Raw genomic sequence first — 15,241 nt, 5'->3', positions numbered from 1 at the left:
CTTGAGCTCCACACACGAAACATTGGTCATGGTGAGACATCTTCCCATGCTTGCGAACATCCTCTGTTGCGAGCGAATTCTTGGACAGCCTCCATAAGAACACTTTTATCTTTGTTGGTACAATAGTTTTCCAGAAAGTAGTCCATGATTTTTCAATTTCAGAGCTATTAGAGGACCCCGCTCGATTCTCTAGCCAATCTTTTCTTCGTTTCTTGATAGCCATGATCATCCTATATGCAGAATGGACAGAGAAAACATCATTCTTTTCAAAATTCCACGCCCAGAAGTCCTCTATGTTTCACGTGCACACTGGAATCTGCAAGATAGCGGCTGTATCATAAGGCAAAAAATTTTGCTCAACTAGTTGTGCATTCCACCTTGCGTTATTCCGGTCCAATAACTCAGAGACCAACTGAGGTGGTTGGGCAATCAGTGACACAATTGGGCGCATGTTTTCTGCTCTCGGGATCCAATTCATATCCCAGATGTTTGTCGTAGCACCTGTCCCTATCCTCCTGATAAGTCCCACCTTCAATGTGTCCCGACTTTCAAAAATTGATCTCCAAATCTGAGATGGGTGATTGCCCAACTCAGCTGACAAAAATTCTGTGTTGCGGTAATAGACTGCCTTTAAAATCCTAGCACTCAGAGAGTCCGGATTTTCAAGTATACGCCATGCCTGCCTGGCCAACAGCGCTACATTGAAGATTTCAAAGTCTCGAAAGCCTAAACCTTCCATATATTTTGGCATGCTCATGGTGTCCCAAGAGACCCAATAAGGTTTGCGCTGGCCTTGTTTACTGCCCCACCAAAAAGCTTTGATTATGGACGTCAACTTCTCACACAACCCTCTAGTCAGCTTGAAATAAGACATAGAATACACAGGTATTACTCCGCCGGATACTCCCTGGCTGTTAGGATCGGTTAGAAATGCCCCTTTTCGCTCTTTTCAACACACAATGTGCGAGACCGATCCGCGACCTCAGGCCTTTGGGCCGGGACAACACGGTCCGCCCAGATGGCCAGGTTTCGGCTCAACCTGACTACCCGAGGCAAACGGCCCATACGAGATCCTCGGGGCAAGAGGCCCGCGTGTCAGCGTCATGCCCCCCAAAGCCTCCTCACTCTCATCGCGTTCCTCACATCGCCACAAAGCCTGCGCCTCCATCCACCTCCCTCCCACCCGCTCCCCACCCCCCGCGCCGCCGCTCGTCGGAGCCCCGCCTCGCCGTGTCAAGTCCGCTCCCAATCGGTAACTGTGCTACGCCCTTCACTGCTTTCTACCCGTCCCTCCCGTTTCAGCAATATATTACCCGATCTGGTGATCTGCTCCGGTCGTCGCGCGGTTGCGCACGGGCGATCCGGTCAACATCTCGGGGGTGAGTGGTAATCGAGCGCGTAGATAGATCGCGCCGTTTCCTCTGCGAATCTGACACATTTGGGCTGTCGCGCCGTAGTCGTACCGTTACCAATAGCGCGTCTCGGTTTAGATCTCCCGGGGGATTGGTGTTACTGCTTGGGAACTGTAGATATGGAATTGCCACCCGCCACACTTCGGTGAATCTGATCCATTTAGGGTCGTTACAGTCCTGTTTTTCCCCCTTCATTTCGTGTGGAGATCATCATACTTTACTGCCAAGCCTGGTCCAGTGTATGATCTAATATCTGTTGAGGTTTGTTAGTTTCCAATCTGAAGTGACTGCCCTGAATTTTATTTCGAGATTTGGGCTTGACGTTGTAGAAGAAAAAACATTTTGCAACATATCCTTCTGATTATTGGGTTTGTACTTTGTGCCACGATTTTCTTCCAATCCTCTCCAATATGATGGCTTGGATAATGTAAATGCAATCACAGTCATTCAATTTATCGCTGGCAAGTTTGCATCTATTGTCTGTTGCTTTTGTGATATCACACCAGTCCAACTTGTTTCTATAACACAGCTTGTAATCTTTGATGCAGAGCCCTGAATGGCTGCCGGCAGGGGCATTAACCAGCTTCTGAGGAAAACTCTTCAGAGCCAGTCTTCTGTAAGTGCTTTCTCAGAACTCCCGCTTTGGTATGCATTCTACTGAAAAACTAGTCCAGTATCTAGCCCCGTTATTATTTGTTTTATTAGTTTCCACGGTTGTACTGAAGTTATGACATTACTGTTCCATATGCTGGGAATAAATCCTTGGCATGCTTAGTCTGTATTTAGTTTTTTTCTGATAGAGAAACCAGTTATTGCTCAAATGCTGCATGTTTTTTTTGGGGTGAGGGTTAAACGTTTGGCAGGATTACCTTTTCGTGTAAAGTAGAATGGATAGTTCTCAATGCCGGACTTTCGGTTGGGTCAAGCCATCAACTAGTTAATACTTAATACTACTCCCTCCGTCCCAAAATAAGTGACTCAACTTTGTACCAACTTTAGTACAAAGTTAGTACAAAGTTGAGTCACTTATTATGGGACGGAGGGAGTACTATTTATGCGCTATGACTGCTCGTTCTAACATTATAATCTTTTTTTCCAGGGCTCATCTCTGCTTTCTTCATTTCGGGGAAAGCATGAAGAGTCCTCTGCTGGACTGAGAGCATTGGCTCTTCTTGGAGTTGGTGCTTCTGGTCTTTTAAGTTTTGGTACGATAGCATCTGCAGATGAAGCTGAGCATGGTTTGGCAGCTGCAGAGTACCCCTGGCCGCATGCTGGCATCCTTAGCTCGTATGATCACGCATCGTAAGTCGCCCATTTGTGCTTCTTTTATTTCGTAGATGAACTATGTGTTTAGTGTGTCACATTGAGATTAATATTATGAACAAAATATCGCTGTGCTAATGTATTTTCCCAGTAAGATAGTGAAAAAAAAGTTAGGGCATTCATTTTGAACTGTAACGCCTTATACAAATAAAATCTATGAGCAGAATCCGCCGTGGACATCAAGTTTACCAGCAAGTGTGTGCATCTTGTCACTCCATGTCATTGATTTCATACCGTGATTTGGTTGGGGTGGCCTATACTGAGGAGGAAACTAAGGCAATGGCTGCTGAAATTGAAGTGGTTGATGGTCCTAATGATGAGGGTGAAATGTTCACACGTCCTGGCAAGCTGAGTGATCGCTTCCCGCAGCCTTATCCAAATGAACAAGCAGCCCGATTTGCAAATGGTGGGGCATATCCCCCAGATCTCAGCCTTATCACGAAGGTAATAATAGCCCATCTCTTTGCATTGCAGTGGTGTAATCTTTCATCTCAAACTTTTAACTTACTGTATTTGATTCATATGAGCTCAGGCAAGGCACGATGGCCAGAACTACGTGTTTGCTCTTCTTACTGGTTACCATGACCCACCTGCTGGTGTTCAGGTAAGCCTCCTGTATGCCTTTTGGCTCCATCGTGTAGCTTAGGTTTGTACTTTCTTTCTGTATTCATTCTCTCTCAGTACCTGCATTAAAGTTGCTAAGGCACATGGTATGCAATCATATGGATACATTTCACACCAACACACGAATACATTCCAAAATTAGGATTTTTGGCTAGCCTAAGAAGACTTATTTACCTTCCCTGCCAATGTTTATTGTTTCTGCTGAATATATTCTATGATGTTTGCAGTACTTTATACACTTACTGAAAAAGCTTCTTTTGTCTATCATCTAGCAAGAGGCTGCTAACTATAATAATTGTTGTAAACCTGTAATTTTTTGTACTGTTTACTTTTTTTTTGTAATTTCTCCTCTGTTGTAATAGTTAGCAAGAGGCTGCTAATAGACTCTTTTGGCATTAGTAAACTTACTCTGACTGATTAAATTGTAGATTCGTGAGGGTCTGCATTACAATCCCTACTTCCCTGGTGGTGCCATAGCCATGCCTAAGATGCTTATGGATGGGGCTATTGAGTATGAAGATGGTACTCCTGCAACTGAAGCCCAGGTATGTCGTTTAAACCTTTGTTGAGCCCTTAATGCGTAAATTGTTGTCTTATTGTGCTAACACCGAAGCATTAAATTTCTATCGCAGATGGGCAAGGATGTTGTGTCATTCTTGTCGTGGGCTGCTGAGCCTGAAATGGAAGAGAGGAAACTGGTAACTGCCTGACACTTTACTCATGTAAAAGTTACACACTGTTTTAGTTGTCCATTGTTCTGATGTGCCTAATACCTACATCATTTTTTTTCTTCTAGATGGGTGTCAAATGGATCTTCCTACTGTCACTTGCTCTTCTCCAAGCCGCATACTACCGTCGCATGAGGTGGTCCGTCCTCAAGTCCCGCAAGCTGGTCCTGGACGTCGTCAACTGATGACCATTGTTTCTTCTTTTTATTGCAACGTTGAGGCTTTAAGCAGAAGCGATTGAAATAATGGCTTCCGTTGTGTATTTTTGCTACTAGGGTTGTCTCCCATCATACCTTGGGTACAATCTCTTTTGTTTTCTTCCTCTGCTGCAAAAGCATTTCTCCAAGGAGCAGTTATTTTCAAATATTTTTTGCCAGTTGATACCTGATGGTACCAACATACTTCTAACAGAAGAGTTGATGAAGTTCATAAATGCTTTATATTGTGGAACGCAGCATCATGCGGTTGTCTATTGTCTTGCCCATCCGTCCAGACATGCTGATTTGCATGTGATCACATCACACTCTTTACAACATTGTCGTCTCAAAACTATGTAGTGGTAATCTGAGGGGACGTGAATTTTTGGGACATGAGTGTGCCGTGACGCTTTAAATTCGTAAATTCACATACTACTTTGTCTGGTAGAGCATGCACAGAGATTGGTAAGACAATCTTATCTTAATCTTGTCTTGTAGTGTAGAGATGATAAAAAAGATGATGTACAATGGGCGGTCTCTTAATCTTATCTGTAATTCCTAAAAATATGGTGAGAGAATTGTTGCTAAGAGATCATCTCTTATCATTAAGAGAAGGCCGAGAGGATGCAAAACACGTGTTGTTTCTATGTTGTGTCAGAAGGCAAAAGAGGTGTGGGATAAGTTGGGGATGTATGAGGCGGTTAAAAAAGCTTGTGTTGTTGATCGTGCGGGAGAGGCAATCCTTAAATTATTACTCCTCATGCGAGATCAAGAATATCTATAATGGGTTTTCAGAATGCATGTGAATTGATCGCTATAACCGCTTGGTATTCATGGTTTTAAGAAACAAGTTGGTTTATGGGAATTCGTGCTATAACGGCAAACTATGTAAATGTCTGCTCCCCTAATGCAACTAGGAGAAATGGAGGATGGAGTAGACCTCCTATAGGGTTTGTTAAGTTGAATGTCGATGCTTCCTTTGATCATGATCTGTTCAGGGGCGCAGCCGATGATGTATTCAGGGATGACAAAGGAAAATTTATTGTTGCCGGAAATTGAAAAATTGATTGGTGTGCTGATGTACTGACAACGAAAGTGTTGGTGCTTAGATTTGACTTATTGCTGGCACAAAAGGCAGGTTGCAATCGTCTCGTTATTAACTCTGATAACATAGAAATCATTAACACAATGAAGAACAAAGGACTTTCTGCGGAGTGGCGGCGACAATTTTTGATGATTGCTTTTTTATGGCTTGTGAACTTGCTAGGTTAGTGAAATGTTTGGTGGCAAGGGATTAGTTCGAGGAGCTTATAGAAAATAATGTATCTATTTTTATAGATGATGTAACCATTGTTTCTAATTAATAAAGTTATTGTTGTCTTTTTCAAAAAAAATAAAAAGAGAGAAGGTAAAGTCATTTCTTTGGTTTCTCTTTTCTTCACCTAAGCATTTATCCTATGCGACACAAATAAAATTAAGATAGCACCATTGTACATGCCCGTGCATTCGCAGATCTGTAGAATTTAAATAGCTGCTTGGTGGCTTGATGACCTACATGTTATTTAGAAATGTTTTTTGTTATGAATCAAACGCAACCCGGTACGAGTTAGTTGGGGTAGAGGAGAGGGGAGGGCACACATTTTAAATATGCTTCTTGCAGGTGGATGTAAATTGAACGGTGTTGAATCTTATCAAATTCAGTCTATGTGTGATCAGTTGAAGTAGTGTCTACTGTATGTAGCTTAGTAGACTGAATCAATATTACAGTACATAATTTATTATCTAGCATTAATTGTATGGTAGGTGAGCATACATTAAACACTCGAGAATAAGGGGGACACATGAAAAACAACACTTGAGGATATAGAGGATCCACATGAACCTCAACTTATGGTCACTAGGCGAGTAGTGCGACCTCATCTTGGATAATGATGAACACATGAGCAACACTAGGACACTGGCGGAGCTATAGTGGATTCCTTGGGCGGGCCAGCCTGAAGAAGAAAGTGTAGAAAGAGATAGACAAGGACACTTGACTGGTTAGTTGGGCCGCGTTTCAGCTGGACAGGGCGGGCCAGAGCACAGGTTGGCTCCAACATAGCTCCGCCACTGCACTAGGACATAAACATAAATATTGGTGCTGGAGAAGTTGATGGACATAAAATATTGGCTACGACAAAAAGGACTGAGAGAGAAGATGAGAAATATGAACTAAAATAAATAAATTTGAAAAATCCATGCTTTTACAACACACATGTACGAATGTTCTACTTCCATGCAGTTTCGCTAAGAGATAACATTTAATGTGTACAGAACAAATAAACAAAATTAGTACTCTAAAAAGATCATCTTTGAAGCATTTTGGACCGTCTGTTTTGTTTTTTATACCCAAAGTTCTATGAATGTGATTTCTTCATGAAAATTTATTTGTAGGAAGAACACTCAAGACCGTGTGCTAAAAAATTCAAAGTATTTTCAGTTAATTTTTGCCATTTTTCCAGAATGTACTGTTCACCTAGGTGCATTTTCATTTTGGAGCAGGAGAGCACTTTCAGAGAGAGAGAGAGAGTGGACGTGATGAAAATGTACGAGGGCACATGCAAACTCACTACTATTTCAAACGCGGTGAACTAAATGTAGCTCAAATGGTTATGTTCTTGTGGTGAAATCAACCCATTAGAGTTCATGTCCTAAACTTGTACTGGTGGTCGCATTTTTCCGAATTTACTTTAGGTCTTATGACGATTTGCGTTCAGCGGGAGGAGACGTTCTTGTCAACTATGAAGGCGTCCGTGATGACTTCATCAATTCCAAAATATTGTGCCGGCTCAGTATATCGAATGTACTCATAGGAGTATGTGTATGCACGTGCCAAAGTGGTTGTTTTAATCTGAGCTCATGTGAGCTCAGGTGAACAGTAAAATCAACAACAATAAAAATCCAACAGCAACAAAAAATAAAAAAAACTGTTTTTTGTGTAAAATATTGACAAATGTTTTGGTAGCTTGCGAATTTCATCATGAAATGATATTCGTGAAAACCATGACAAAAAAAAAATCAATGTTTCAAAACATTCCATGAATGTCATATGGTGATGAAAAAGCTATCAAAAAATTTGTCAATGTTTCACACCAAAAAATCAGAATGTCTTAATTTTTTTTCCGCATATACTATGTTTGTAATGTGTAAAAAGAGTATTTTATTTGAAGGAAGATAAAAGAGAAAGCGAAAACGAAAAGAAAAAGCGAACCAACCTGTGGTTGGATGGTTAGAGGGACTATGGTATCCCAGCCCACCAGGATTTAAATCTTAGTGCTCGCATTTATTTTTGGATTTATTTCAGGATTTTCGGCAATGCGCATTTAGTGGGATGAGACATTCCTGTCGATGACGAGGCGCCTACGATGACTTCGTAAATTTCAAGATGATATGCCGGCTCAGTCGTTCGGAGGTGCTCATAGGGGTAGGGTGTGCGTGTGTGCGTTCATAGGGATGAGTGCATGCACGTGTTTATGCGCTTGCGTCTGTACTATGTTAAAAAAAAGGAAAAGAAAAAAACAGGAAGAGAAGGTTCGCATACCGCGCTTGTCCCTAGCGCTACCGGCCGAGACGAGAGCCGGCGCGACGCGAGCCACTCGCTCACTCGCTTCACAAATCCACGAACCTTAGCTCGCCGTCCGGCCATGGTCGCTGCAACCGTCGCGTCGACCTCCACCCCCGCCGCGTACTCGTCCTTGGCTCCGAACCCGACAGCGCGTGACCCGGTTAGGACTAGGAGGCGCACTACTCATCCACTTGTGGCAGCCACCAATCGCCACGTGCACGGCCGCACTGTGACCAGTCTCCGCCAGATTCACCCTCGCGACCACTTTGCGAACCCTCCGCGGCCCGTATTCGTGGCGTCGGCGGCGGAAGCGGAAGAGATGGCCGCGGAGGCGAGTACTCCGGCGCCGGCCGAGGCCAGCGCGAAGCCCTTCGCCGTCCTCTTCGTCTGCCTCGGTAAATCCCGCGAACCCTACTCAATCCCCACCCCTGGGCGGGCGTCCGTATCACGCCAACTGATTCGAGTAGCTTGCTTTGAATACCCGTCTGGTCTCGCTGCTTACGAATGCTTGTGCGTGCGAGCATCCGTGTACTGCGTCCGCATCGTGCGTGTACGATAGCCTGGGTGCACATCACATGAGAATCGGATTTCTTGTTTCCATGATTACCGTCCCGACGTTCCATTTGTTTCAGTCTGTCTCCCTGTTGTCTTGTTCTCATCATTTTGGTGTCGCAGCATGTGGCGACCGCTCGACTTGGTAGGTGCAAATGTGCAATCACATCATGTGATCCCGATTCCATCTTATCTCTATGTTAGAGATGGTAACGTTTGCTTTCTGATTTTGTTAGTATGTGTGCATGAGCATGCTTAATAAGTGTACATACATGAACTATTGTTTATCTTTTTTTTATCTCTGTGCGATTGAGGATAGTTTCATTACACCACCTTACTTTGGCTTAAAGCATTTAGTTGTTATGCATACATGCACTATATTTATCTAATTTCCTGTGCTTGATGTATGATGTATGTTCAGGGAACATTTGTAGGAGTCCTGCAGCTGAAGCCGTCTTCCGGAACCTCGTCAGCAAGCGCGGACTTGAGTCCAAGTTTCAGATAGACTCTGCTGGTACCATAGGTTATCATGAGGTTATATTCTACACTTACCTAGTTACCTTTCTCGTGTGTACATTTAATCAGTTCAGTGACGGCATAAGAATTGACGATGCATCACATGAATTCAGGGAAATAAGGCCGACTCAAGGATGATATCAACTTCCAAGAAGCGGGGGATTGAGGTGACCTCAATATCCAGGCCTATCAAACCCTCAGATTTCCGAAATTTTGATCTTATCCTTGCAATGGACAGGCAGAATTATGGTTATCTCTCAGCTCCCTTCATTTGTGTTTCACAACCTGAGGACCTTTGTTGATGTATTGCCGCTTATAATGCACTTATATTTTGATCATTACGCAGAAGACATTTTGAGCTCATTTGACAGATGGCAACACAAGGAGACTCTCCCAGATAGTGGACCCAAGAAGGTTAGGTTTATAGGCTTTATTTTTATTGTGCAATCTTAACATTTTGCATATCCATCCTTGATCTACATAATTGTATGGCCATTTGTACTGTTAATGTTTATAGTCTTACCCTTGACCACAATGAATTGATGATATGGTGTGTCCATACCTTCTTTCTTTAAATGTAATATAAAAAATGAATGAATGGGAACATTATAATTTATTCGCTGTTAATCACCAACTTGATATTTCTGGAAATCCATTAGCCTTGTACCACTTCACCAGCCTTGATTTCATTTAAACAATGCCTTGCATGCTTGTTGCTCCCAATGATGTTTGCTTTTTTTTTCCAGGAGCTTGCCTGGTTAAATATGTCTACAGTTGAGATTTTGTTTACTAATCACTCTCTTTGCTCTGTAATGGGGATAGCCACATAGATGTTGGATAAATTGTTTAGGCAATAGATAATTTAGTTGTCTGATAACGCATGATGTGTTGCCTAGATCTTTTTTTCTTAGCTATTTTACAAAGTACTCCCTCCGTCCCAGAATAAGTGACTCAACTTTCTACTAACTTTAGTACAAAGTTAGTATAAAGTTGAGTCACTTATTTGGGACGGAGGGAGTAAGTTGGTTATCTTTTGCTTGTATTTGACAATCTGACGAACATTGTGGGTTTTAAGTGGTCAGCACAATATATTTGGTGATGCTGTTATTCATGACTCGAAATTCACATATTGATTTGTTTGGTGGCATCCTTACTAGGTTAAGCTGATGTGCTCCTATTGCAAGCGGCATACGGAGTCTGAAGTTCCAGATCCTTACTATGGAGGCGCTAAGGGATTTGAAAAGGTGAGCCAAGGACACCATGCGCTTGCTCGTCAGTATCATGAGTCTGCACTTGATTTTTCAGTCCCTTTTTAGTTTATAATTATCCCCAACTGGCATCAGCCTTGATATGTGCATGAATGCACATAAGCATAGTAGCTAGCATTAGTCAGGCACAGCCCCTATGTTAAACCATCATCTTAGTGGCTAATGACCATACTGTTCATGAGCTTGTCTATGTATTTCTAGAAATTCAATATAGCTAATCAAGTTAAGTTCAAGTCCAACAAAAGTAATATTCTACAACAAACAACTCATTTATTTTGAGGCCAACTCACTTCCTATCTAGGATTTTATTTACTAGTTCTTTACATTCCAATGTGTCAATCGTCAAATGCTTTGGCAATTTCCCTGGGTCCGGTGAAGCAATATAATTTTCAACCAGACCTTTTGATCTTTGGTTATCCTCCGTAGTTATGATGTCTCAGGGTTTGCAACAAAAACTTGGTATATTGACTATAAGGCCATTAAACAGGCGCTTACAACACACTCACGTGCCACACATAAGCACTAAGCTACTAGTAAGTTCTGGTGTTAGTGACACCTGAAGCCAGGACGCACCTGATGTGCCCCACAAATGCGCCTGTGTGCTGATTGTGTGCAGCAGAGCGGCGGACTAGCAGTAGCATTCAGCTGCTTCCATGTGTTCCACCATACAGTGAGCATGGTCACCGAGGATGAGCCTTTTTATGTGATGGTGGGGTGGCGTCGACAGCTGACTGCCATGAGCCGCCAAACTCATCTCCAACATGCTGGCATTCACACCTTCAGGCTTCAGCATATATCAAGCACTGGACTTCCTGTCCAGCAATTTAGCCGCCCCTTGGTTCTAATGAAATTGCGGTATTCTGTCCAAAGAACATTTAAGTGAATCATCTTTGAAACGAAGATGCAGCTTAAGCTACTGCACTGGGCATAATATCCAGGTATTATGTGCACCTACTTGTAAGTCGAATATAGTAAAGCGTGAAGATGCTTATTTCAACACATTAAGAAAGCGAGACAAATACAAAAAACAATTATTTGTTTGCCCCTCTTCCTTGATTTCCTTGTGGCATTTCTTTCTTCAGTTTGCAGATGGCCACCATGAGAAGTTCCTACTTGAAACCATTTAGATATAGGTGCAGTAATTATTTTACAAGCTAGCCAGGATCATGCGGTTTTCTTAATGGAGTGTTCCAGCAGCAGCAGCAGCAGCAACAACAACAACAACAAAGCCTTTCAGTCCCAGAGAAGTTGGGGTAGGCTAGAGTTGAAACCCATAAAATCTCGAAACCTAGTCATGGTTCTGACACGTGGATGACTAACTTCCATGCACGTCTGTCCATGGCTAGTTCTTTGGTGATATTCTAGTTCTTTAGGTCTCTCTTTATGGACTCCTCCTATGTCAAGTTTGGTCTATCCCGATCTCTCCTGCGAGTTCTAGAAAAAAAGGGTATGTTCTAAACATTCTTTGGGCAATGATTTTCAGGTACTGGATCTGCTGGAAGATGCATGCGAGTCATTACTTGACAGCATCGTGGCGGAGAAAGAAAACATTTCTGCTTGATCTCAGAATGAATTTCCCTGAGCCAATGTAAGCGTCACATTTTAATTTGATTGTACCAGGAATCAGTTGCAAAGATGTGGAATTAGCTTTCTGTGAGCCATCATCTCTTCAGCCCAGATAATTGTAATGATAATTAACTAAAAATACACTCTCTCATCATCATGCGTATATATGTGTTAGGCTGGATATATTTCATACTTCCTTTGTTTTGATTTTACTCCGGTAACATCGCAGAATACACATATAGCCAGGTCATGTCCTTTGTCGTGAGGATAACATGTAGGGCCCGGGGATGCTAGTTAGCAATTTTCAGGTTTGCTTTACCTTAGAGGATTGAAAAAAGTTCTTTCCGAAAAAAGGCAGAAAACTCTGATAATCAGTTGATAATTTTTTTTGTAATATCAACCGATTTAATTTGATGTGCAGTTGTTCATTTAATATACATAAGCTGCTAATTTCTAAAAACGTGCAGCTATTGTATTTTGTTATGTACAGTCGTGTACATTTGATTGCAATTTACAGGACCACTCTATTCTTGTATTTTGCTCTGCAGTTGCACTTTTAATCTACACTGTTTTTGCCAACAACAATAAAAATCTACACTGGGTGCGCTTTATTATGTGCAGCTGATGTATTTATAGTAGTACAATTTTTATTCATGAAATCAATTGATTTTATGTGAGTTTTCATTTGACTGGTTTGTTTGTAAAAGTTGAGACCCTATGTTTGTTTCAAACTCTCGGTGTTGGCTATGGTAATGAACAATATCTACATGTATTTCATTGACGAAGTACATTGACAGAATGAGCAACTCAATATAGAAAATCATGAAATGAAATGGTTGTTGCAAGGAAGTCAACCATCAACGCCGGTAGCACTGCACATGCAAGAAGACGCCGCCGGGCGGTGCTGCCGACGGCTGGTCGGCCATCCACAGTCTCCCCTCCTTCTCCGCCCTCGACCTCACCATGAACTGCGCCCCGGCGCCGCCGCCGCGGCGGCCGAACCACCAGTCGTGCACATCCCACATGACGTCAACCACCTCCCCGTCGGCCAGCAGGACCGCGCGGTTGCCGCGGAATCCCCACCCAACTCGCCGCACCCCCGCCACCTCCTCTCCGTCGATGCTGACGCGCACCTCCCCCTCCACACCGCCCCTGCCGCCGCACGCGCGCACCGCCACCTCGTGCTCCTCCCCGCCCTCGCGGAACCTGCACCGGGTGGCGTGCGCGGCCGTGGCCTCGGCGTCGGCGCAGCGCAGCTGCTCGCGCCGGCTCACGAGGTGCCCAGTGGCGGCGGCAGGACCGGAGGCGAATCGGCGGGATAGGTCGCCCGCGCCGAGGAGGAGGGCGAGCTCGGCGTCTGCGACGACCGCGAGGTAGTAGTCGCCGCCGGAGGGCTCCGGGGAGGAGGAGTACTCGGCCGCCGTGACGTCCCAATGGACGCCGACGGCCGTGCCGGAATCGGTGACGATGGACCTGCTCCCGCGTTTCTTCCGCAGCACGTGCTGCTGGGTGGCGCTCCTCGACGACGACACCACGTTGTCGAAGGCGACGGTTAGCCCCGGGGCTCCGGCGGTGCTCCGGCTCCACGTGACCCGGATGAGGATCCCCTTGCCGGAGGACAGAGACGCGTTGTACACGCTGGTGGTCGCCGCCTGCAGCGAGCGGTCGAGCGCGCAGCCGCGGCCGGAGACAGAGGCCGCCGACGCGGCGGAGACTGCGACAGAGCCGTCGCCGAAGCAGGACAGGTCCCGCATTGCTGCGCGGGGTAGGATCAAGCGTGGCTTGGGAGCTGCAATTCTTGCGATGAATGAGGCTGCAAGGATGTGGGCGAGGAGGAGAAGAAGCGACGATGATGGATGGTAAGCGCGTCGCTTGATTTATTATTCGTTTGGTGAGCTTGCCCGCGGCCGCGTATCTCAGCATAGGTGGCTGCCACCTAATGAGCCGATCCGCTATGCCATTCGAGATCAAGAATTGCAGTCGATTCATTCAGGTTAGCGTTGAATATCGCCTCGCGCCTTATGGTTTAGACTTTTTTTTACATCATGGTTTAGACTTCTTTTTAGTTAAAAAAAATTGTGCACCATGTCAATGGCCGAGGAATGTTTCACGCTTAGTTTAAAAAACAGGACCGGTTATGAAACCGGTGAGCCAGACGGTCCAGGTTTTCACCTGTCAGACCGGGTGTTCGCCGGTTTGACCGTCGTCCGTAGGACATGTTTGGTTCCCGTGAGAGGCAATGGAAACGAAACGTAAGAGCAACTTCAACGCGTCAACCCAAACTGATGGTGATTTTGTTTGTTTTTTATTCATTTGGATCGGCCGTCTGTTTGGTGTCCGTCTATTTTTTTTTAGGTCGTCTGTGTGCCCGACACAAGCGACCCATTTCATGTCCGGGTACAAATTTAAAAGGCCCACGGCTATAGATCATGTCAGCGACCATGCCGTCGCCTAAAGTTCATGTCGGTACCATGCCAGCGGCCGGATATAATGTCAACCTCCAAAAAGACCATCACACAGTCTTGCTGGCGCGTTTGCCAGCAGCCGGCACACATGCCAGCACATAAAAAAGTCAGTAGTTTGACCACGCCATCTCGGCTGTGGTCATGCCAGCACACTTCTGGCATACAAAAAAGGATGGCGCCTGCCGCCATAGATCACTCGTCAAATTTGAGCATGTTGGCCTGCATCTTCTCGAACCATTGACCTCTTCCTCGGCGACACGGTGTTGAGGTCCACCTTCATGATCTCCACCCCCGTCATCATGCTAGCGATAGCTACTTCTTTCGCCTTAGTCTTGGCATTGGCGGCCTCGATCTCGAGCATCCTCGCTTGCTTCTCCGCCTCCATCTCAAGCATCCTCGCTTGCTTCTCTGCCTCCATATGAAGCCTTCTCCTTTGGATCTCCATGAAGGTGTTCATTTGCTCTTCTTGTCTTGCCAGCGCTTCTCCTCCCTTGAGTCCTTCTTGGTCATCATGCCCTTCATGGCAGCTATCAAGGCGTTGGACGCCACATCCCGCTTGTCCTCCTTTTTGGAGTTGGTCTCCCCCCATGGCCGTGGCTTCTCGCCCTCCCCAACCTCCTCCATGGCTTTCTTCCCCCCACGCGCCATGAGGGTGGCATATTGCGCCTTGAACTTCTCCTCCCCGTTGATGACCCTCCAACAATGGGATAAGTTAAAGGCCTTGCCGTCATGTTCGACCTTGAAAGCCTCCAAAGCTTGGAACGCCTACAAATGTATAGCATGCAAGCATATGGGCAAATGGGTATGCAAATGGACATGCAAAACAAAATGAAAACGAAGAGGCCGCATGCATACCATGTCTTGTATACCGATGCCGCTCACGGGGCGTGCCTTGATGCTCTCAAGAGTGGCACAAAACTTGTTGCACTCTTGCTGGATCACCCTACATCGCTCCGAAATGGATACCCACCCGTGCGTGCTTTGCA

General features: G+C 44.9%; 3 protein-coding genes across 4 annotated transcripts; 2 read left to right on the top strand and 1 right to left on the bottom strand.

Annotated features, from left to right (window-relative positions):
• The first annotated feature begins 1,109 nt into the window (after positions 1–1,109).
• On the top strand, positions 1,110–4,559 carry LOC125529397 (cytochrome c1-2, heme protein, mitochondrial). The gene is made up of 8 exons (XM_048693811.2): positions 1,110–1,252; positions 1,961–2,028; positions 2,512–2,714; positions 2,900–3,179; positions 3,268–3,339; positions 3,788–3,904; positions 3,992–4,057; positions 4,156–4,559. The coding sequence occupies exons 2-8, from the start codon at positions 1,969–1,971 to the stop codon at positions 4,270–4,272; spliced, it is 915 nt and encodes a 304-aa protein (XP_048549768.1). The 5' UTR covers positions 1,110–1,252; positions 1,961–1,968; the 3' UTR covers positions 4,273–4,559.
• A 3,303-nt stretch (positions 4,560–7,862) lies between these two features.
• Positions 7,863–11,982, top strand: LOC125529399 (protein-tyrosine phosphatase). Of its 2 annotated transcripts, none has more exons than XM_048693813.2 (6): positions 7,863–8,283; positions 8,862–8,974; positions 9,070–9,205; positions 9,306–9,370; positions 10,114–10,200; positions 11,708–11,982. In XM_048693813.2, exons 1-6 carry the CDS (start codon positions 7,968–7,970, stop codon positions 11,783–11,785), a joined length of 795 nt encoding a protein of 264 aa, XP_048549770.2. In that variant the 5' UTR covers positions 7,863–7,967; the 3' UTR covers positions 11,786–11,982. The 2 variants fall into 2 exon arrangements, with proteins under 2 accessions (XP_048549770.2, XP_048549769.2); XM_048693812.2 differs by having other exon boundaries at positions 7,865–8,283; positions 9,303–9,370.
• LOC125529400 (uncharacterized) lies at positions 10,356–14,223 on the bottom strand. The gene is made up of 2 exons (XM_048693814.2): positions 12,646–14,223; positions 10,356–11,084 (listed from the first exon to the last, which is right to left on the bottom strand). The coding sequence occupies exon 1, from the start codon at positions 13,542–13,544 to the stop codon at positions 12,648–12,650; it is 897 nt and encodes a 298-aa protein (XP_048549771.2). The 5' UTR covers positions 13,545–14,223; the 3' UTR covers positions 10,356–11,084; positions 12,646–12,647.
• Between the last annotated feature and the right edge of the window lie 1,018 nt (positions 14,224–15,241).

The sequence above is a fragment of the Triticum urartu genome, chromosome 7A (genome assembly GCF_056163025.1).
Source record: "Triticum urartu cultivar PI428250 chromosome 7A, HENAU_Tu73, whole genome shotgun sequence".
In the NCBI taxonomy this organism is placed as follows: domain Eukaryota; kingdom Viridiplantae; phylum Streptophyta; class Magnoliopsida; order Poales; family Poaceae; genus Triticum; species Triticum urartu.
Note: the sequence above shows the minus strand (reverse complement) of the source record. Positions and strands in the feature narration are given on the sequence as shown.

What these genes read in the sequence shown, in the direction of transcription:
- LOC125529397 (XM_048693811.2), top strand. Translation starts at nt 1,969, where the DNA reads ATGGCTGCCGGCAGGGGCATTAACCAGCTTCTGAGGAAAACTCTTCAG. An exon ending in AGCTCGTATGATCACGCATC is followed by an intron (nt 2,715 to 2,899) that starts GTAAGTCGCCCA and finishes ATCTATGAGCAG; the next exon opens with AATCCGCCGTGGACATCAAG. An exon ending in ACCCACCTGCTGGTGTTCAG is followed by an intron (nt 3,340 to 3,787) that starts GTAAGCCTCCTG and finishes ATTAAATTGTAG; the next exon opens with ATTCGTGAGGGTCTGCATTA.
- LOC125529399 (XM_048693812.2), top strand. Translation starts at nt 7,968, where the DNA reads ATGGTCGCTGCAACCGTCGCGTCGACCTCCACCCCCGCCGCGTACTCG. An exon ending in GTACCATAGGTTATCATGAG is followed by an intron (nt 8,975 to 9,069) that starts GTTATATTCTAC and finishes ACATGAATTCAG; the next exon opens with GGAAATAAGGCCGACTCAAG. An exon ending in CAGATAGTGGACCCAAGAAG is followed by an intron (nt 9,371 to 10,113) that starts GTTAGGTTTATA and finishes CATCCTTACTAG; the next exon opens with GTTAAGCTGATGTGCTCCTA.
- LOC125529400 (XM_048693814.2), bottom strand. Translation starts at nt 13,544, where the DNA reads ATGCGGGACCTGTCCTGCTTCGGCGACGGCTCTGTCGCAGTCTCCGCC.